The following is a 22,995-nucleotide window of genomic DNA, read 5'->3' on the forward strand; positions in this document are numbered from 1 at the left end:
TAAATTTTGATGAGATATGTTGAAATTAGCTAGTTGATGCTTTGCTTCCTGATATAATTAATCCATCAGACTCAAAGAACCATTAAAAAGAACGTTATTCCATCTGTGATGAAATCTGTTGGATTTTTCTCCAGTGGTAAGGGGGAAGCCTTAAGTGTTAGGCATTTAAGAATAATTCCTTGATGTAAATATGTTTCTAAAATAGATATATGATGCTCAGTTTTGATCATTTTCAGAGTCAGAGTCCTAAATTTGTTGAAATAATATTGGAATTGCATATTAAGAATGATTGGATCGTGCCTTAAAACACGATACAGACTAGAAAGTAAAAAAATAATAATTAATCGTCTAAATAATAGTCAACAATCACTCTTACGGGGTGATGGATCGTTAAAAACGATGCGAAACATAACTTTCCTTTATTTCAATATCATTATTTATCATATGAGTAGTGTAATTTGTAATAAAAACTAATTTGATTCAACCGAATTCGTTCTTTACCGAAGAACACTTAAAACTTATGTAGTTGCTACAGAATATTTTTAGAGGACATGAAATTCAAGTGGCGACCCAAATATAACTCAGGAGACTTTACATAAAAAAAGTAGTTAAAAATGTAATATATAACTGTATATAATGTGATGGATGTAAAACTCGCTGATTGGGCTTCCGATAGAAAATCGACAAATCAAGTAATTTTAAAATGCACTCAAGGGAACCAAGATTCTAGCGGAAATCAAAAGACCAGACTAAGTGTATTCTACTGGAACGCAAAATTTCTGAAAAAGTGAAATATATATTGTTTTAGTGTACATTGCAATGTAGTGATATATACTGAATATTACTTGTCAATATCTGTATCGCATGCTGTATCGATTCTCGACCTGTATCATCCCGCCGGTCGGTGTCCCTTGAGGTGATATAGAACTATCGCGGTTGATACAGCATGTGATATATATTTTGACATGTCATGTTCATTATATCATATATTTGAACCATACTTTAAGTATGCTCTGTAAAGGGGTGTGATGTAGGGTATAAAGATCTGGGTGTGTAATATAGGGTATGCGATATTGGTCTAGAAGTGTGATATAGGGTATGGGATATAGGGAAGACGATATAGGGTAGACGATATAGGGTTTAAAGAGTAATCAAGGGAACCAAGGTTATAGCGGTAATCAAAAGAATGTAATCCAGGGACAAAGACCAGACATGGAAAACAGACACACACAACAAAGAACATAAAGTAATTAAAATCATACATACAAAGTAACAAAAGTAAATGAGCAACTCGGACTCCACTAAAAACTGGGAGCATGGACCAGGTGCACCGGTAGGGTAAGCGTCCTCTGTTTTTCTAGAAACACCCGCCGAGTTGCTTAAACAAACACTTATAAAGCATGTACAAAAAGTTATATTTTAATTTAGATATATGATATAAGGCAATGAACAAGTAACACAGCGATTTATTCATATGCTGGGCAAACCAACAGGAAATAGTTTTCGTTTTCAGTACAATCCATACTACACCAATTATATAAATGTACATCGCTAGCCATGTTACTTTATCTTCCTTTTTCTATATGATATAATCTTATAATCTTTAGTGTACCACTTCGTAATAATATAACTATTCTACCTTGTACCCCACACTGCCACATGGCAACCTCAAGTCAGTTTTAGGTAATCTTATTCGTCAAGGTTTCTAAACAAAACAGGGGACTAGACGATTTACTAGTATTTTGAGTCTGATGTCGGTAAAATGATGAAAAAATAATAGCGATTTATCCAGTTCTTCATTATCAGTTTTCTATATACAGATGATGAATTACCTGTGAACAGTCCTTATTTCAAAGATTACTTGCATTTGATCTTCCCAAGCCGCTGTTGGAGCAGGTCATACCTACCCTTCCGGAGTACATTTCCGTGTTTTGTTTGGGAGTTCATATCATCTACTTTTTTGTGTGGTGTTTTGTTGTCATTATCGTCAGTTTTAATATGTAACTATTAACTGTTTTTTTTATTTTGTAGTCTACATTGTGTGTGTAAAATGTCGCTCTTCTTTTTACGTTTTTATCATAAACTTTGATTGCTTCTGAATGTTCTTCTATTTGATGCTTCGGTTTTTTGTCGATATAATGTTTTTTAGTTTAAATATCTCTAATTGCTTTTTATGGTCGTCCTCGTGAACTCGTTACGGTGTAACCATTTGCACAATGAAAACTTATTTTGTTCAACGTGTCATGGTGTTCCTTTCCTCTTTTGTCTACCATGGACTTAAGTTTGTTAATTTGTATGTGTTATTTTGGTTATTTTATGTTATTTGTTCTGTGTGTGTTTTCCATGCCTGGTCTTTGTCCCTGGGCTACATTCTTTTGATTTCTGCTAGAATCTTGGTTCCATTGATAACCCTCTCAAAACAAAATAAAAAGGTACAGTATTTTAACAACTAACTTCAGTTTGCCATTGCCATGATATCAAAAACAATATGTGGTCTGGTACATATCATATTAGACTTCACAATTCTACATTGTCTCATTTTATAAACAGAGAAATGACTTTATTCAGAATAAAGAAAACAACAATTTTTTCACCGTTGGTGAATTAGTATCTCAATATAGAGTAGACACCTAGGTGGGCAACAAATGTGCATCTTTACCTGTTGTTCTTTTCGTGCACACAAAAGGCAGTTTTATTCAAATGTTACTACAACAAAAGGAATATATGATGAAACAGTCCTTTAATTCTAGCTTCAGCAATATAGATAATGTTTTATCGCTAAAATACCAAAGATTTGGTTACTATATGACTCCGAAATTTAAGACTCTATAGACACATTTATGTGTTTTATTTTCACCTTTATCTTGAAATTGATAAAAGGGGAAAAACTTCAAGAAACGCTTGTGAAAAACCGACGACTTTGATTTCACTTTACCTTTTTTTACTATGCATTAACATTCTAGCGGTTTTTCTTTCAACTTCTACGCTTTTCGAGAAGTTGAAGCTATCACACGACGATCTTCTGTTTTCAAAACAATGAGGTAAACAATGAGTAAAATATGAACATGAATTAAGAACTAAAAGGGATAGCCATAATCAAAATACATAACAACGAGTGACGAACATTAACGAGATAATTAGAAAAAATGGGATAGCCAAGATCAGACCCTGTAATTTCTACATGGTCTTTTGGTTGAAACTAATAGACTCTGGTTAGATAGATTATACACACCTTTAATTTAAAACCGGATCTTTAAACTGTCAACAATGATTAAAAACCATTTTACATACGTTTGTTAAGATTTAAACATGGATGGATATTTCTAGAGTTAATGTATTTTCCCCTTTTATCACAATTTATGCTCGATTAAGGATTACATTGAATAAACATTGTAAAACTTGTTTTAAGTACTTTTACATCACATTGGAGATCGATCATGCAAAAACTAGGCAACTTGTACAACTATTGTCTACAGTGAATCCAAAGGAAAACATAGTCCAAGAGACAAAAAACGCAGTGAACAATATATTTATGATATGAATGAAGGGGAAATTGGCTTTTAGTGACTTTACTTTACATCAATCATAGCGGGGGAGACAAAGACCACAAAGTTGGTGAATATGAATATTGTTTTTACGTGTTCACGAATACAATCCAGTATCCGACGAATCGAAAGGCTTATATAGCCAACAACAAAATGTTACTTACTTTCCTTGCATATGTTCCTGCAGCCGTCTGTAGGATACTGACAATTTGTCTAAAATCATTTCATGCAACATCCGCTGCTTATTGCAAGCTAATATAATTAGTTAATCCATGTTGGAAATATGATTACATTGATTTTATTTAATTGGTTTTATATGTGAGTTCGCAAATCTTTGTAAGAGAAATGAAATAAAAATTAAACTAAAATTACAGTATAAATTGAAATATCATCCAACTGGAATAATACATAGGGTGTTAAATGTAGTGAAAGAACTCATAGCTTTACGTTATTAACGTACCATTTAAGGGTCATTGTCGATCATCAACTCAATCATCCGGGGTCAAATATAGATATGACCCTTTTATTTAGAATTCTTTAAATGAGTTGATACGCAAGAGCACTTTAACTGTCATAAACTAAGAACTTATTGATTAAAACGTGATAAACTTCATGATAAAACGATACCTTATCAAGACTTGTAATTATTTGGAAGAAGATCTTTTATCATTTATATAAGTTCAACGTCAGAGGTGTCCAGTCTAGTGTTCTACCAGACTGAGCAGGAAAATAATATTTGTGTAGAAGATTTTAGAAGAATTTGTATTTCTAAAACTTAAAAGGTAAGTTTCATACAAAGTATTTATTATTTATCATTTGTAATATATTTACTATTATTTCATGAAATATTATGGTAAACTAAATAAGGCTTTCCATTTATATATCCAAATAAAAAGGACAAATAAAAACGACCACATATTGGTAGAAAATGAGACACATATTACTGTACGCATTCCGTTAAAATTATAATTGATAATCCATTCAAAGAATAAGGCTAAGAAGCCTTAAATTCGTTACCTACAAATTCATTTGGTGGTGCACTCGGCCGTTACACGGTTTCCAGTTTATTAATAAAACATATTAGTTTTACTTTTCATTGTTTCTCTAAGATTGTGTAGTGTTTTAGAGCCTTTTAAGTGCCCTTGCTTACGTTGTTGTTATCGTCCGATATTTGAGATTTTAAAACTCGTTTCTCATGACATCTAAAAACAAAATAAGGATAAGAATGCTGGGTTTCATTATCATTTCTATGTTTGTTTTGACCTTCATTTCTTCGGATGGATTGTCTTTATTTGTTTTCATTATTGTTTCAATTCTTTTAATTGCTCTTGCTATTTTATCTAAAAGGAATTTTCTTAGTCGCCGGGTGTCAGTTTCACAAAAAGTCGTAAGTGTAAAATTGGTCGTAAGTAATGGCGTCATAAACTAAAAAAGCATTGTGACGTAATGATTTACGATCAATTTCACACTTACGACTTTTTGTGAAACCGACGCAGAAATAATTACTGTTTGATTCAATTTTCCCATTCAATATATTTTCTTGTGTACCTTTTAAGAGTCCCTCATGCTAAAATGTTAATGCTTTAACATAACACTTGATTTATAAAATTCTAGATAAACACCAAAATAAAAGTGATCACAATGCCATGTTACCAAACATTTGGTGTGAAGACCGTTAGATACTTAAACGTGAACGGACAAAGTGTCAATGTTTCCCTAAACAAGTGACATAAAGTCAACCACTTCACTTGATCGACAGGGCGCTAGAACAAACATTTGATCTTTTCAAATTACCTTCGTATGTATTGTATTGTAATTAAACCAGTAAATCACAGATGTTTTTATTTCAAAATCGAATCTTGACCTACGTGTAAATAACACACTTTAGACGCAATGTGATTTAACACCATGTAAGTGAAATTCACAACATTTCTGCATTTAAACCTAAAATATGAAATCGAGGATTTAATTACTGTAACAATTATTTTCTTTGTACAAACCTGATGTGCAGCTGATCTTAAGCGTTTACATCGAGTAAAATAATGGCGCCAAATTGGCCTAAACTTCCGGAATAGCAGCTGACATCAATATGGAAATAGACGCAGCAGACAGGAATTCCAAGAAGCAGACGGAAAAGAAATTTCCGAAGGTATAGATTCGATAACATAGTTTTCCCTGACTTTAATGCTGAAGTATTTGTTTACACAAAGTAATTTAGGGTATTTGTCAAAAATACTTGTAGTCAATTTAAATCAAATGCACTTTCAATCTGGAGTATTTAATATTTCATTTGTTTGGCATACTAAAGGATTAACTAACTACATTTTCTTCTCATTTCAAATCTTAGGAGCGGTAAATTAGATAGAATATTGATGAAAATTCTTAAAAAGTTGGACACCTTTTACAGTTCTATCAATATAAAGGTATATCAACCTTACTCTTCCATAGTTAAACCAAGGCGATCTAACTAAAACTGATTTGATGGAAATAAAAGAAAGACACCAAACGGGTGTATATGATGATGATCAGGAAACAATTCTCAATGTAGCAGGTCAGTGGTTACTCTTATTTACATTTCAGAAAGTTCGATTTAGCTAGATGTAATGAAAAAAAAATGACATTGAATTAACTATGCTAAATGTCATGGGATATTTTAAACTGAAGATGTTTTCAAAAATAATCTTGTTTAACTATGCGAAAATTTAGTTATGTAATTTTATCACTTTTTAAGGATATGTATGTGTTAGTTTGTTGTGAATCCACTGGTTGGATTCACAACTCATTTTATTGTTCAGTTAGGTGATGTAACTGTGTCCGGTTTTACTTGATACATAAATTTCTTCATTTTAAAATAGAAAATTAAAGTTTACTTGGCGGTTCAGAAACTACAAATAATCACTATTGAACTTGTCACCAACATTAATGGCGATTTATCTTTTCAAGCAAGAACATTAATTTATCTCAAGAATTAAATCTATTTTCTTCAACAAATGAAAAATAAACTAGAAGTTCATTTACAACTTTAAATTCAATACAACAAAAACTAAGTACTTTTGGGTGTTATAGAATGTTGGTTTATTACTGATATGTCTCCGTATATATGTTAATGAAACGATGACTCAGAAAATTAAATGAAGGAATTTGAAAATATATGGGGATTTAAAGTATAAGTACTTTGAACAGGGTTTCGGATGATAAAAGATTTTTTACAATGTTAACTTAGAATTCAACATTAAGGTTAACCATTCGAACTACACGCCATTGTTATGTCCATGGGAGTTTTGTTTATTGTTAACTCTTACGATCTTTGACCGATTGTTTTGTACTAAACAATTCTCAGGAAGACCTAACTAAGTATCAACTATTGCCATTTTTATTAAATAAAGATATCATATTTATTTATAAGATAAAACAAACTTCAATAATTGCATTACAATAATAAAAATCTTCTTAAACGATCAGTATATTTGTAGCCACAGCCTGAACTTAGACATAACGACTTTGACTTTTAAATGCATTTTAGATCACTTTAAACACCTTCGTACTTGCATGTACATGCACCTGTGACATTTATAACTATATTGTTTTATGTTTGTTCTATTCCTGTCGCAACAAAATGTAAATAAGATCCGGTATATATTGTTTGTAAGTGAAACTTATATCCTAATGTAGTAGTATACAGGGTATATACATACTTCATTTTGAGAAGATATAGTGTCATGAAAAATATTAAGAGGTAATATTTCTTTTTGCGTAAGTAGGAAACGAAGAGTCAAATACGAAAATTCGAATACGAGCGGCTGTTAAACCAAGTTCTTGTCTAATACGTGCTGCTGTTAAACCAAGTTCTTGTCTAATACGAGCGGCTGTTAAACCAAGTTCTTGTCTAATACGTGTGGCTGTTAAACCAAGTTCTTGTCTAATACGAGCGGCTGTTAAACCAAGTTCTTGTCTAATACGTGTGGCTGTTAAACCAAGTTCTTGTCTAATACGAGCTGCTGTTAAACCAAGTTCTTGTCGAATACGAGCGGTTGTTAAACCAAGTTCTTGTCTAATACGTTTGGCTGTTAAACCAAGTTCTTGTCTAATACGTTTGGCTGTTAAACCAAGTTCTTGTCTAATACGAGCTGCTGTTAAACCAAGTTCTTGTCGAATACGAGCGGTTGTTAAACCAAGTTCTTGTCTAATACGTTTGGCTGTTAAACCAAGTTCTTGTCTAATACGAGCGGCTGTTAAACCAAGTTCTTGTCTAATACGAGCGGCTGTTAAACCAAGTTCTTGTCTAATACGAGCGGCTGTTAAACCAAGTTCTTGTCTAATACGTTTGGGTGTTAAACCAAGTTCTTGTCTAATACGAGCGGCTGTTAAACCAAGTTCTTGTCTAATACGAGCGGCTGTTAAACCAAGTTCTTGTCTAATACGAGCGGCTGTTAAACCAAGTTCTTGTCGAATACGAGCGGCTGTTAAACCAAGTTCTTGTCTAATACGAGCGGCTGTTAAACCAAGTTCTTGTCGAATACGTGCGGCTGTTAAACCAAGTTCTTGTCGAATACGAGCGGCTGTTAAACCAAGTTCTTGTCTAATACGAGCGGCTGTTAAACCAAGTTCTTGTCTAATACGTGCGGCTGTTAAACCAAGTTCTTGTCTAATACGAGCGGCTGTTAAACCAAGTTCTTGTCGAATACGTGCGACTGTTAAACCAAGTTCTTGTCTAATACGAGCGGCTGTTAAACCAAGTTCTTGTCGAATACGAGCGGCTGTTAAACCAAGTTCTTGGATTACTAAAATTACTAAAATTCCGAAGAACATAGGAAGGACTGTATCAAAACGCTTTTATAATATCTTCAACTATAATCTGGAATGTATTCTTAACTTGAAATTGCAAAATAGAGTCGTATCAGTTTATAATTACAGAAATGTTACAGAAAGGACAAATGATGTCATTTTGAGCTTAGGTGATCTTTCTTCCTAGAACAAATTAGGAAAAAATTGCGTTAAAGTAAAAGACCGTTCGTTGTTTAATGTGACATACACACCGTCATTGCTAAACGTATTTAACTTTTATTGTCTTCTAATAGTCTACATTTGTTTTATTTGTGACTGATAATTGAATTAGTTTTGTGATTCGAAAACCCCTTCATGGTATATGAATGAACATTTTATACAACGCAGTTGATTGTAAATCTAACTTTAATGAATTTGCTAAAAATGAGTTGAAATGAGTAAAGATATGATCTTATAATGAATAAATGGAAATTAGTCCGGGATGAATGTGTCATGGGTGATTATATCTGAACGGGAATATTTTAAAAAGATGAAGATAATGTTCATTGACTATCAATTATAAATAATTACTGGGGAATCAATATGGACGTTTAAATAAATCATAGATGTGAACAATCAAATATCTTTACAAATATCTACTAAATTCTATCTACAGTGAAAAGACCAAATTTTGATATAACCGGTGCCCAAACATATGTCCGGGCCTGTAAAATGCAACATGTTGTTCCTTGTACAAAACTGACCAAACAGCTTGCAGCTGAGGGCAACACTGAGCTTAAATTACCTTATTATGGACTCGCCGACAACGGAACCATGGCTTTGTCTATAGCATTACTTGTAAGTAACTGATAGGACACCTTTTCCTACCAAAACCATTAAAGACACCATGTAAAACGCGACATATTGATGTATGTAGGAGTAGATATCAATGGTCTTAATTTTAAATTATAGATAGAAATTGTTATCACGTTTACATACCCGAAGTAATCACTGAAGGAATACCATACCTATTATACTGTATTTATTTGGTTCTAACATCTTTTGCGATACCAAATGTAAACATTTTTTTTATGTAGATGCGATGTATTAAATCCCCGAAATTAGGATTGTTTAAAGATAATACATCATCTATATAGCGGAAACTGAGAAAGAGAAATAATCTACAAGTATATTGTTCTTGTATAGGTAAATACTTCAGTGACTTGTCTGTATCTACGCGGGAATAACATCGGTGACAAGGGTATATCCTACATCCAGAAAATGATGGTTGAAAACACCAGTATAACGGACCTGGTAAGTTAATGCTTTAATCCGAACATGATTAAAGTAATGTATGGTGAGTCGGGTGGCAACATGCGTTCTACTATAAATTATCGCTGAATATCTTTACAATGTACTAGATTCTGCAAAAGTATACCTACTATAAGAGTAGTGAATTATTCTTAAAATTCGTTTCCATCTTCGTTTTGATGACAATTACTGTTCTTATTCTTGGAATTAGATAAGAATGAATTTTATATGTCCTGTCCTGTTTTATTATGTTATTTTCTTTTTATTAGGATCTCTCTGAAAATAATTTAAAAGAATTTGGTGCTAAAACAGTAGCTGCGATGCTCGATACAAATCGATTTATACAGAAAATCGATATTTCAGGTATTTTTTGTAATATATTGATATTGTAAAGTACTATTCAATACTGTAATTTGTATTCATTTCCCATTTCGATTTATATATTTAGTTGCTGACAGAACCTTTTCAAATTACTCTGATAACTAAGTTGAAAAAATGCTTAACTATGTAATCAGTACTTTAAAAAAAACTGACAAACTGCATTGTATCAAACGGTCCACATCAAGCTACATTCTTATGAGACCGTTAGGTCCAGTTATTTCGGGAAAAAAATATACCCTACCATCCCGTGCATAGATTGAACACTTTCAGATTTTTATGGATCCAGGTTGCTCACTCACTTTTAAGTTAAATGGGTGTTTTATTTTGATTATTCTGTGGTGTATTGTCTGTTTTAATTGTTTTTGTTTCATTCCTTTTTGAGTTCTGGCTGTCACTTTAATCACTATTTCCTTAATTGTATTCTAATGCCTTACAATTTCAATCAAAATGTCTGTAGAGTACTCTTACTGCAATTGCAATTTATCAATTTATTTATATACTTAAATTATGATTAATGTTATACATATATTAAAATGAGATATCTCATTTCCGAAGAATTGATTTTCATTTTTCAATGATGTACACATTTTAATTTCAACAATTATTGACTGTATTAAAGAGTAATCAAGGGAACCAAGGTTATGGCGGTAATCAAAAGAATGTAATCCAGGGACAAAGACTAGACATGGAAAACAGACATACACAACAAAGAACATAAAGTAACTAAAATCATACATACAAAGTAACAAAAGCAAATGAGCAACTCGGATTCTACTAAAAACTGGGAACATGGACCAGGTGCACCGGTAGGGTAAGCGCCCTCTGCTTTTCTAGAAACACCCGCCGAGTTGCTCATAAAAAGTCAAGTCCGGGGTAGACAAACGAGGGAAGGAAAACTATGACCCGTTGAATGAATCAGTTTTCATGGTGCAGATTGATACACCATAACGATCCACGAGTTCATGATGACGATCACAAAACGTCTGTAGTGATGACTTCAATCTTGTAGCAACGTAACCCTGTTCCAGAAGCCTATTTGTTAGAATTCTAGTGCGATACAAAAAGTCTGCGTAGTTTCGTCAAGCTCTGGGATAACGTATGAATTGTGATATGAACACTCCATACGCATGTGCTGACGGGATGTTGCCACCAATGAAAGGAAAGTTGACAATTCTGAATGAAAAGTCATCACGTTTGTCGTAAAGTATGGTCAATAGTTTTTTTTACCATCGATTTCTAAGTGTAGGTCAAGATACGAGGCTGACCTTACAGTGTCTGTAGTATCCTTTAAGTTCTTTGGGGGTAAATGCGATGTATCAGATCCCCGAAATTAGGATTGTTTACATCTATACAGCGGAAACTGAGATTAAAGGATCTAGCCAAACGATATTCTTTTTTCTTTCGAATCAGATCAGCTATAAAGCCAGCCTCATAAGAGTGAAGGAATCGGTCAGCAAGTAAAGGAGCACATTTTGTTCCCATTGGAATGCCGACCGTTTGTTGAAAAAAATGTCCACCACACTGGACAAATATGTTGTCGATTAAAATTTCCAGGATCTTCTTCTGTATATTCGGAAGATGATTTGGAATTATTTCTTACAAATTATGAGGAATCTCTACCAAGAACTATATATTTATATCCAGGTGTACCATCTTTTTTGGAAAAACAACGATGTATAATGTTTTTTAGTCGGGATTTTAACTGAGTATTGGGAATAGAAGTATACAGTGTTGAAAAATCATAGGTTTTAATGCTATTATATTCAGATAATAGTCTTGAACTGATTGTCTCCAAAAGATCTTTCGAATTTTTCAGGATCCACATTGAATTAATACCACTACGGGAGTAACAAGTGTTGTGGTAGGACTGCAGCCCCTTTTTGGCAGTTGTGAAAGATGTTTGGTGGTACATTTTGCAGATCCAGCGTTGAAACGTTGTTTGCATGGATTCTTGTGGAGTTTAGGAATCCAGTACATAGACCGTTAATCACTATCATCGTCCTTGGTAGAGAGACCAAAAGAGGATAGCACAGATTTATGGTTTTCCACAATCTCTTCTTTGGAGAGTGTGGTAGCAGTATAGGTCTTATTACTGCTATTATTTTCTACGTCTACCTCTGATAATAAACATTGGATGTAAAACGTTTTGCAAACAAAAAATATGTTGTTTTGGGCTTTGTCTTCAGGTACAACATATTTGTCATGTATAGTAGACAATGTTTTTGCTACATCGGGGTCTTTGAAAACTGGTGTAGCCTTGGCACTTATTGACCTACCTAGAACTTTCATTCGTTTCAAAATTAAAGACCTCACGGCCTTCAACCACTTTGACAGAGAATCAATGTCTTCTTGTTCTCGTTTTATCCATTTTCTTGCATAGTCCTCGACGGCATCCATAAGAACTTTAAAGTTATAATTCCAATTTATGGAGCGTGGTTTACGGTACTTGGGACCTTTAGAAAGGTTGTTACGCAGAGATTCGTTTTCGATGATGGTTAAATCTCCCGTAACGACGTGACAAGAAGGGCCATATTTGAATGGAGAGTTTTTGCAAGAACAGTCAGGGTGGTTTAGCCTTGAAGTCCTCAATCTCGAGGTTCTGCAATAGCCTTTCATAATTGAAAATTTTGGATGCAATGGGTGAAGTATAGGAATATGAAATAATTGGTATGGATTTGTATTTATAATATGGGGGAATTTTGTTGGTAACGTTTTTGTGATTGAGGATAGCCAAATTAATTGCATCTATACCTTTGTTGACAAACGGTAGTGGAAGAAATGATCGTTTTTCTTTATCTTGACTTTTCACACAAACTGGTTTAAAAAGTCTGTGGAAATCAATATCCAAACTGATGGCAACAAGTCTGTATAATGATGAGGTGGGGTCAGAAACAGGAGTGTCAAGACTTGTTTTGTAATGGGAGTGTAGTAGAGTGAGAGGTATGGAATAAAGTTTGGTTCTAATGTGATGAAGTCCAAGAGGTTTTTGTATGAAAGGAAGGAGACCGTCTGTGGAGACATCATGTAACTTAGGTGACGTATAGTGGCGATGGCCATGACTCCTTTCCCGTCTTGGATTTTGTCAAATAAATTCATCACATTTATGCTTTTGTTTTATTGGCTTGAAAGGTTTCCTATACTTTTGATGTCATTGCATCCATAAGATATTGCAGTAATTAGTCTGAGTATCCAGTACTCCTCTCTTTCCCTACGATAGTTTTTACTTAGAACGGGACTGTTCGTAGGATGGTAAATTTTTTCTACAATACAAACTTTCATAGAGAGGATTGAACGATCTTGTTGATTAAAGTGTTGATAAATTGTCGGGAATTTTTGTGGTGTTAATTCCCGAACGATGACCGCACATTCTTTTGTTTAATCGTTCTTGCGTTTCTCCGACATATACTAAACCACATACGTTGCATTTTAATCCATACATTAAGTTTGTTGATTTGCAAATTAATTCATCGTGACTTCTTGTATGGAAGTTTTGTTTGTATGGGAACTTGAGAGGTAAATGTATCATTGAAGTAAAAGCTCAAATATAAAATCCATACAAATAAGACAAATCTAGAAACTGACACTGAAACAAATAACTTAAAACAAATGATATGGACATTAAACTTAAAAACTCAACAACGGAAAATTAGAATAAAATGACAAAAGCACAAAACATGACAGTAAAGACATCAACAGGATTAACTTTGTTTTTCCTTTATTACCTGCCAGGTTGCTCTTGGCATTTCCGAGAATTTGTACATTAACTCCCTTGATATTTGTTGATCAGATACAATTGAAACCTATCAACTAAAAGTCGTTTAAAATATCATTACTGCAAGAAAGATTGCAAGTCGACGCTGTATATCTATTATTATATATTTTTTCAATAGGGAACGAATTCACAGATTCTGATGCTCGTGTACTGGCAACATCTATAGAAGTAAGTTGTTTCATTGGGTGCTCACAAATTAAGTTTTTCTCAGTGCCAAAACACAAAAAAAACCCACAATGGTACTTCCGTCTGTAGTGATTGATTTCCAAATAATAGCCATATTTCATGCAGATGCTACTCCATTTCTTAACCTGTTGGAATCGTTTATATGGAAGAGTAATGACGGGAACCAATTTTCTGGCGAAATATAGATATATATGGAAACAAAACAATAGACAATAAAGAAATATGATTTTCAATAATAATACATATCGTGCAAATACAAAACTTGCTCTAAGAAGTGAATGGCTACATTTGATTTGATAGGTGCACCCGGTCTTGGAATGGGTCAACCTTAGCCATAACGCGTTTGGAGATTCATCTAGTCAAGTTTTTGAGCATTTACTCGGTATGTGAATTGTTATATTACATCAATTTACATTCATATCTTTGTCTTTTGACAGGTACGTATGAGATTGTGATCTTTATCAATGTCAGATTTTTTTCAATATTCCATGTTCATAATGAAATCTAAATGTGAGAAAACTTTGTTCTATTATGTCATTTACTCCTTTACGTTGCCCATTTCTCATTGAACAATGTACCATTTTTCCATTGAAACATACATAAAGCACTAATATCAAAATATATAAAGTGTCATTCCTGTATACAACACGTTATTAATTTGATATCAAATCCAGTAAAGTCCTTTATGTGAATAACAATAATGGTGTTATGCAGCTTGATTAAATTTCTACCATAAATTGACAAACACTTCAACTAGTTTTCCAAAATAATTATATGTATATGAAGTAAAAGAAAATGATTAGCATGATATATATTTACTTTTTATAATTCCGGCTTGGTCGTTGGAAGTTATTATTATGATCCTTTACAATATTCTGACAAAGAAAGTTGGTTGATAACCGTATGTGTAACATCTGTGCATGCCCTTGGTGGAAAAATGTTTTGTTTGCAGAAGTTGTTGTACTAATAAATTCCCAGTTAAAAGTCCTTCCATTTTCTTATAATTTTTTGTTATTTTCTGTGATATTTTATTTCTATCCTGTGTGTATTTATTTGTTGTCTTTCGTTTCAGAACAAAGTAAACTTCTTTATTTAGATATAAGCTGGAACTTATTTCGTACTCATGGTGCTCTTCATATTTCAACAGGACTTAAGGTATACTTTTAAAATAATTTATTGAGCTAGGTAACAGAACTTCATCATTAACAGTAGTCTTAGCATTATACTTTGTTCTTACTTGGATGTTGGGTTGTTGTTATTTGTATAAATACTTTTGTTAGAAACTATGTGATGAAAAACTCACGAGCACTTCAAGTTCTCACAAACAGATCTGAAGTTCTACTGTATGTATACCTTATAGACATGTACATGATGACCACGTGTTTGGATAGAATTTTACATACATTTTCAAGTTATTTCTATTTTGACAACTTTATCATTGCCTTATCTCTGAATTAGAATATACGTGAAGTAGTATTTCTATGAAACGATTGACCAGTCTTGGATGGACGTGTGTATTTCCATAGAAAATACTTAACCATGTAATAGTTTAGTATGCGATCTAATTTTAACATTTTTCTGATGTGTGCATGGAGTCAATAGAATTTCGTATAATTTTAGAAGATTTTCAAAAAAGAAAAAAGAATTAAAATTAAATATATTTATTAAACAATACACTTGACCAGCTGTCAATACAGTTGCAGTGATGCACAGTAGTAACTAAAGCGATCCGTTATTTGACAATTTTTATTTTCATTATTATTTGGTCACAGAGACTTGACTTTTTTGTACATCATATTCGACCTGACAAATGTGTAACTCATATAGCCATTAAAAGTGCAAAGGTTAGTTTACAATGAATATGTGACGTTTTATTAGAGTAAGGCATAAATGTAATATTCTGTATTCAAGCTTCAAAAGATGAGGACTAGCATTTATTTCAGCTCTTCGTTTTATTATTCATTTCAATTGATGCATTTCAAAGACAAATCCATATCAATTATTTCATATTGCTATACTTCACCCATTGCATCCACAATTTTTAATTATAAAAGGCTATTGCAAAACCTAGAGATTAAGGACTTCAAGGCCAAACCACCTGATTGTTCTCACCAAAACTCTCCATTCAAATTTGGTCCTTCTTGTCACGTCGTGACGAGAGATTTAACCATCATTGAAAACGAATCTCTGCGTAATATCCTTTCTAAAGGTCCCAAGTACTGTGAACCATGCTCCGTAAATTGGAACTATAAATTTAAAGTTCTTATGGATGTCGTCGAGGATTATGCAAGAAAATGGATAAAACGAGAACAATAAGACATTGTTCTCTGTCAGAGTGGTTGAAGGCCGTAAGGTCTTTAATTTTGAAACGAATGAAAATTTTAAGGAGGTCAATGAGTGCCAAAGCTATATCAGTTTTCAAAGACCCCGTTGTAGAAAAATATTGTCTACTATACATGACAAATATGTTGTCGTACCAGCAGACAAAGCCCAAAACAACATATTTTTTGTCTGCAAAACGTTTTACATGAAATGTTTATTATCAGAGGTAGACATATAAAATAGAAGAAGAGAAGAAGAGATTGTGGAAAGCCATGAATCTGTGCTATCCTTTTTTGGTCTCTCTACCAAGGACGATGATTGTGATTTACCGTCTACGTTTCCTAACCTCCACAAGAATCCTTACAAACGTTTCATAGCTAGATCTGCAAAATGTACCACCAAACATCTTTCAAAACTTTTAACTTCTATACTCACAACTGTCAAAAAGGGGCTGCAGTCCTACCACAACACTTGTTACTCCCGTAGTGGTATTAATTCAATGTGGATCTTGAAAAATTCGAAAGATCTTTTGGAGACAATCAGTTCAAGACTATTATCTGAATATAATAGCATTAAAACCTATGATTTTTCAACACTATATACTTCTATTCCCAATACTCAGTTAAAATCCCGACTTAAAAACATTATACATCGTTGTTTTTCCAAAAAAGATGGTATACCTTGATACATTACATATAGTTCTTGGTAGAGATTCCTCATACTTTGTAAGAAATAATTCCAAATCATCTTCCGAATATACAGAGGTAGATGTTTACACAATGCTGGTATTTTTGATCGACAACATATTTGTCCAGTTTGGTGGACGTATTTTTCAATAAACGGTCGGCATTCCAATGGGAACAAATTGTGCTTCTTTACTTGCTGACCTATTCCTTCACTCTTGTGAGACTGAATTTATACCTGATTTGATCCGGAAAAAAAGAATATCGTTTAATCTCAATTTCCGCTATATTGTCCGCTATATTTAGATGACGTATTATCTTTAAACAATCCTAATTTCGGGGATTTGATACATCGCATCTACCCCAAGGAACTTGAGATAAAGGATACTACAGACACTGTAAGGTCAGCCTCATATCTTGACCTACAATTAGAAATCGTTGGTAAAGGAAAACTATTGACTAAACTTTACAACAAACGTGATGACGATGACTTTTCATTCAGAATTGTCAACTTTCCTTTCATTTGTGGCCGAAACTACGCAGACTTTTTGTATCGCACTAGAATTCTAACAAATAGGCTTCTGGAACAGGGTTATGTTGCTACAAGATTGAAGTCATCACTACAGAAGTTTTATGGTCGTCATCATGAACTCGTGGATTGTTATGGTGTATCCATCTGCACCATGAAAACTGATTTATTCAACGGGTCATAGTTTTCCTTCCCTCGTTTGTCTACCCCGGACTTGACTTTTTATGAGTAACTCGGCGGGTGTTTCTAGAAAAGCAGAGGACGCTTACCCTACCGGTGCACCTGGTCCATGTTCCCAGTTTTTAGTGGAGTCCGAGATGCTCATTTGCTTTTGTTACTTTGTATGTATGATTTTAGTTACTTTATGTTCTTTGTTGTGTATGTCTGTTTTCCATGTCTGGTCTTTGTCCCTGGATTACATTCTTTTGATTACCGCTATAACCTTGGCTCCCTTGATTATTCTTTCAAACAAAGTACCTAAAATAGAAGAATGTTGTGACTTCTTGTCCTTCAGGAAAATACCTACCTTAAAACCCTAAATGTATCTTGGAATGGGTACGACGATGAGGGTGGAGCAGCCTTTGGTGACGCACTTGCCAACAACAGTTTTCTTACCGAACTGGATATTTCATCGTGTCGAATAGCAACAGAAGGGTTTGCTAAACTCATGGCTGGCCTGAAGTCAAATGAGAGATTAGAAGTTTTGAAGGTAAAAAGAAACGTAAAAATATCAAATGTTGTAACAAGTTTAGTTTACTGACTTAAGCTAGGTTTCTGCAGACAGTACGAAAGTTCTTTTGCCGAATCAACACATATGAGACTAATAATAGTGCTTTTCCTACTAAACTGCTATTTTCAGAAATTTTAATCAAAGTTTTTTAGCACAGTCAAAATTAGCGTTTTTACTATACATGTCTTAACTATGATGCAGGTTGTTACCATTATTTTATTTTTACATTCACTTGAATCTAATACTAAATTGAAGGTGGGAGGAAACTATGTATCTAAAGAAGCGATTGATACAGCTTTGGACGCATTACAAACCTTTGATCCCGGAACGTCTAAAATAACTATGATAGATGTTACAGTGAGTACACAATAAATATTAGTCATATTATTCTTTCAATAGCCAATGTGATCTCGGATGCATCAAAACCATCTTTAGAATATATGTCTGTTCAATTATAAATTATCTTTTCCATGCAGATCTCTTCTCGGAAATCAAAATGTAGTATTTTCGTGCATTGTACGACATGCAGTCTGGCCTTAGTTTTCACATTAGTATGAATGTCCAGGTTGCTTTTGATTTCAGCTATTGAATGATAGTTCATATTGATCTTACTTTACTCTTTTAAATTATCATCATTTCACTAATTTGAGTAAGCTATGGTTTCTCCTATGAATTTTAATTCAACTTACGGATAATCCATTTTACGTAGATTTGTTTTATGAAATTATGAATAAAGTCACTAGATTAAACAAATAGATCGATTCAGCGTTTACCTCCCCTTTTACGTCGCATACATTACTATATAGTCCTTACTTTGTATAAAATTCTTAAATGATAACACATTTCATTCCCGATTACTAATGATGAAATATGTTTTCCTGATTACTTCGTATTCGTCCTGTTAAGTTTGCACTTTTTGTGTAACGGACGCGGTACGTCTACCAAGCTCTAAAACCCACCATCATCCATTAGAAAATATCTGAATTTTTACCCTTGCCTTGATTGAGCTAATGGTAGTGACTATCCAACTTTTTGCAACCAGCAGTATACCTTTTAAAGACAATTATAAGCCGTTTACATTAAGTTTTGTTTTATAAGTACAAGTATATTGCTTTCAGGGACTTCATCTCCCAAGGTCTGTTGATGACAAAATGCATGAAGTAAGGAAGGTTTTACCTAGTTTAAAGATAAAGCCAGGCTGGGAAGAAGACAAATCTGTGAAAAAAGAAAAGGCAAAGTTATTGGATAGTGGCACTGAGGGCTTGTTAGCAATTAAAAGACATTTGGAAGCAAGAAATATTTCCATTTTCAAATTATTCAGAGAATTTGACAATGATAATAGTGATACAATAGACTACAGCGAATTCGCACAAGGAATAAAGGTATTTATTTAGATATTATTAACTACCAGTGTAATACATTCTAGCAGTGTTTCGTTTTCATTCACTGTGTGTGTGTGGTTTTACAATGCACATAAACTTAAAAAAATAGATTATTGAAACTATGGAATTATTTTTTTCTTTATTATTTTTTTTTTTTGTGTAACTAAATAAAATAGAGGAATAACAAGACTATTGCATTTTAAGCTGACACCAAATATATGAGTCGACATATTACTATGAAAACCACATATGATAGTACAGAAATTGACTGAAGAATCGATGTTGATAACATTTCTTTCTCTATTTGAACATTCGTGGTTATATCAAAATTAAGGCCTCTGAGAAATGAGATGTTCAACTTTACAATGCGCAGCTTAATATTTGAATAATACCTGATAATACAATTTTAGGCAGCCAATATACCATTATCATATTCAAAGATATGTTCGTTGGTGAAAGTGTTAGATGTTGACTGCGATGGAGAAATAGAACTGAAGTAAGTAAAAACAGAAAACTGTTTTCGCCATATCGTATTTTGTATGTAAAAAACTTCAGCTAAAGCTATTTTTCTGCCTTATTTTAATCTACAAAATGGTTCAATCTATAAGTATAGATCAGGGCTACTAAGGAACATCAATTTCTAAAAAGGATTGTGTGTATGAAATTTTAATTAGAATCTGTTAAAAAGAGAACGCTTTCTGTTATTTTTAACACAAATTTATGAAAACTCAGATGGGTGTAAGGTAGAAAGATTTTCGACATTTTTTTCTCACTTTTCATCCATTACAATATACGGCCTTTCGTGTTAATTATATTAAGAACAATTAATGGTTAAACAAATTAGTCTAGGAATATTAGCACCTATGTAACTAACTTGTAATGAATATCGAATGTATATTGTAGATGAAAGTTTTATAGATCTTGCTTTACACCGCTATAATTTGTTCAGAGTTTTGATGTTTATCTATTTTTTTTAAAAATTTTTTTGTTAAACTTTTTTTTTCATTTTTATTAAATGATAATTCTTTCCTTTAATTCATATTATCACGCACAAATACTTTTCTACACATGTGTTTCGCCTCATTTTTTCTTCTAAACAAGCAGCAAATTCTTCATCATTAATAAAATTGTCGACATGTTTACTCAAAATACGATATTTATCAAGTATTTATCACCTTTCTTTTCTTTAGAGAACTTGTCGCTAAGCTGAAGGAGGTAACATTGTTTAGGAGTAAAACTGTGGCCTAATGGAAGTTTGTTACGAGATATAAGTGCAATATCTAATTTATATGTGTGGATGACTATGTAAATCGCATTTGTGTACAATTAAATTAATCCTATAAATGTTGCAACCTTATCACTTTGTAATGATACAATGATTTACATACACAAGTGTCATCTAATAGAGACACAGCAGAAATTCACTTCATTTGAAAACTTTAACAAATTCTGCTTCCTGCGAAAATCTTATATGGTTAACTTATATGAAATAAGTATGATCAAAGAATTAATCAAGGGAACCAAGATTCTAGTGGAAATCAAAAGAATGTAATCCAGGGACAAAGACATCTCAATGTGTAGCAAATCTGGAACTCCCTGGGTAATATGGCATGTCGTATTGTATTAGCATTGCACCATGATTATTTAAAATCAAACACTAAGGTCTTCAAAGTCGCTAATCATCAAATATTATCAGTACTGAAATTACGAGTGCAAGAAGACGCTAACAATATTATCGACTTAAAAATGTGGCATTCATAGCTGTATTGCGCACAATTAATAATGTTCAATATGTCCACCATTCAAAGCCTAAAATGAAGCACTAAGGTTATCTTTTATAACGTATAATAAATTTGGATATTTCCTCAGTAATCCAATTCGATAAAGAATTAGAGAAACGATGCTTCAGAATGCATTTTCTATCTCTGTACCAATATAAAATAAAGCGTTTTCTTTCTTATCTACTCTACACGACTTTGAATATTTCCTTTAGAACGGGTTATGCATGGACTTCGAGTTGGAAGTCTTCTTCTCCTCCTTTATATTTGATTCTAATGCTGCTGATGATAGGTCACTTCATCAAACACAAGTACAGCATATCGAAATTTCCAATATAAATGATTGGGATTTTTGTATGCACTGTTTTGTTTTCCTTGAACGACCCTCAAGTATCGCAAAAACTTGATAGTGTAAAACTTTTGCCATGATCGTGTAAATTTTATTCGTACAGTTTGTCAAGTTAAAAATTCATGTTCTTTATGAAATTCCATTAAAAAAGTATGCAGTCATAGTGTTCAGTTCGACTTGGACATTAGTGTATTTTTATGTGTAATTCGCCAAGTTGGAAGACAAAGTAGGGATAATTGAAACAACAGTATAAAATATTTTATTACAAATAACAGAAATATAATAAAAAAATGTCTGGAATGTGAAAACGCATAAAGCTAAGACAATACTTTTGGCAAACAATAGAATGCCTGTCGTGGTTAGGAATACATCCGAGATTGGAATGGATTTTTAAGAATAACAAGATAGAACAGAACCACACCTATCAACTTGACAGTTAAATGATTTATATTAATTTGAATTTCAGTATGTTCATTAATATGGAGAAAACAAGTGGAGCGTACTTTCAAAAGTAGGACTCCGAATTAAGACAAAATGCACCTGGTTTTATAGAAAAATAAGTGATAATGAAATGTACAATGGAATTATTAAATGTGTTCTCGCACATGCACATCCACTTGAAACATTTGTACACTAGAAAAAAGACACATTTGTTCTTGTTCAAGAGACAACAATAAAGGTAATATATGTTATGTATTCTAACTAAGCACCATAGAGCCATGATAAGGTCTGTACGAAGGTCGATGTGAAAGTGACCATGGTAAGTCGATTCCTATTCAGGTGAAGGTTAATAAAATGATCGGTTTTCATACGGGGGCTAAGTGAAGGTTACACAAAAGGTCAACTCCCATACGGAGGCTATGTAAAGGTGAAGGTTAGCACGGTAGTTCGAATTCCATACGAAGGCCAGATAGAGATAGTATGATAAAAGTTCCTAGTAACACAGTCAGCATTATCTGCTGAATACAAATCAGATAAAATCACAAAACACAAGCGGGCTTTACATGATACAATGCCCCAGTTTTAAATGGAGGGTAATTTGTTATTTCTGATACTAATTCTTTGAAATTCAACTTAGCGATTTTACAAATAGTTTCCAAACAATTATCGAAACGTTCCACTGTGAATAGAATAGGTCATGCAGTTATTTAAAATGTGTATCTCTAAGTTAAGATGTAAGACAATTAAAATAATAATTCAAGAATGAAATGGTTCTCCCAAGAAAGCATTTTCTTAGAAATGTTACTTGTCAAGTTACTTTTA

At 33.0% G+C, this 22,995-nt stretch overlaps 1 protein-coding gene across 2 annotated transcripts; it reads left to right on the forward strand.

The window, feature by feature from the left end:
* Nucleotides 1-3,318: 3,318 nt before the first annotated feature.
* On the forward strand, nucleotides 3,319-20,962 carry LOC148630073 (uncharacterized). 2 transcript variants are annotated; one of them, XM_088560566.1, is made up of 14 exons: nucleotides 3,319-4,327; nucleotides 5,557-5,694; nucleotides 5,994-6,096; nucleotides 8,986-9,167; nucleotides 9,516-9,623; nucleotides 9,890-9,983; nucleotides 13,892-13,941; nucleotides 14,260-14,341; nucleotides 15,032-15,114; nucleotides 18,008-18,202; nucleotides 18,479-18,580; nucleotides 19,342-19,605; nucleotides 20,016-20,101; nucleotides 20,796-20,962. In XM_088560566.1, exons 2-14 carry the CDS (start codon nucleotides 5,635-5,637, stop codon nucleotides 20,851-20,853), a joined length of 1,467 nt encoding a protein of 488 aa, XP_088416692.1. In that variant the 5' UTR covers nucleotides 3,319-4,327; nucleotides 5,557-5,634; the 3' UTR covers nucleotides 20,854-20,962. The 2 variants fall into 2 exon arrangements, with proteins under 2 accessions (XP_088416692.1, XP_088416701.1); XM_088560575.1 differs by lacking the exons at nucleotides 3,319-4,327; nucleotides 5,557-5,694; nucleotides 5,994-6,096 and adding an exon at nucleotides 7,168-7,281.
* Nucleotides 20,963-22,995: the final 2,033 nt, after the last annotated feature.

The sequence above is a fragment of the Perna viridis genome, chromosome 1, assembly GCF_037379345.1.
Source record: "Perna viridis isolate PV_CMFRI_1.1 ecotype Kerala chromosome 1, ASM3737934v1, whole genome shotgun sequence".
Lineage (NCBI taxonomy): Eukaryota > Metazoa > Mollusca > Bivalvia > Mytilida > Mytilidae > Perna > Perna viridis.

Coding starts and splice junctions, on each gene's coding strand:
- LOC148630073 (XM_088560566.1), top strand. CDS start 5,635: ATGGAAATAGACGCAGCAGACAGGAATTCCAAGAAGCAGACGGAAAAG. Junction 9,168..9,515: donor CTTTGTCTATAGCATTACTT/GTAAGTAACTGA, acceptor GTTCTTGTATAG/GTAAATACTTCAGTGACTTG. Junction 9,624..9,889: donor ACACCAGTATAACGGACCTG/GTAAGTTAATGC, acceptor TCTTTTTATTAG/GATCTCTCTGAAAATAATTT.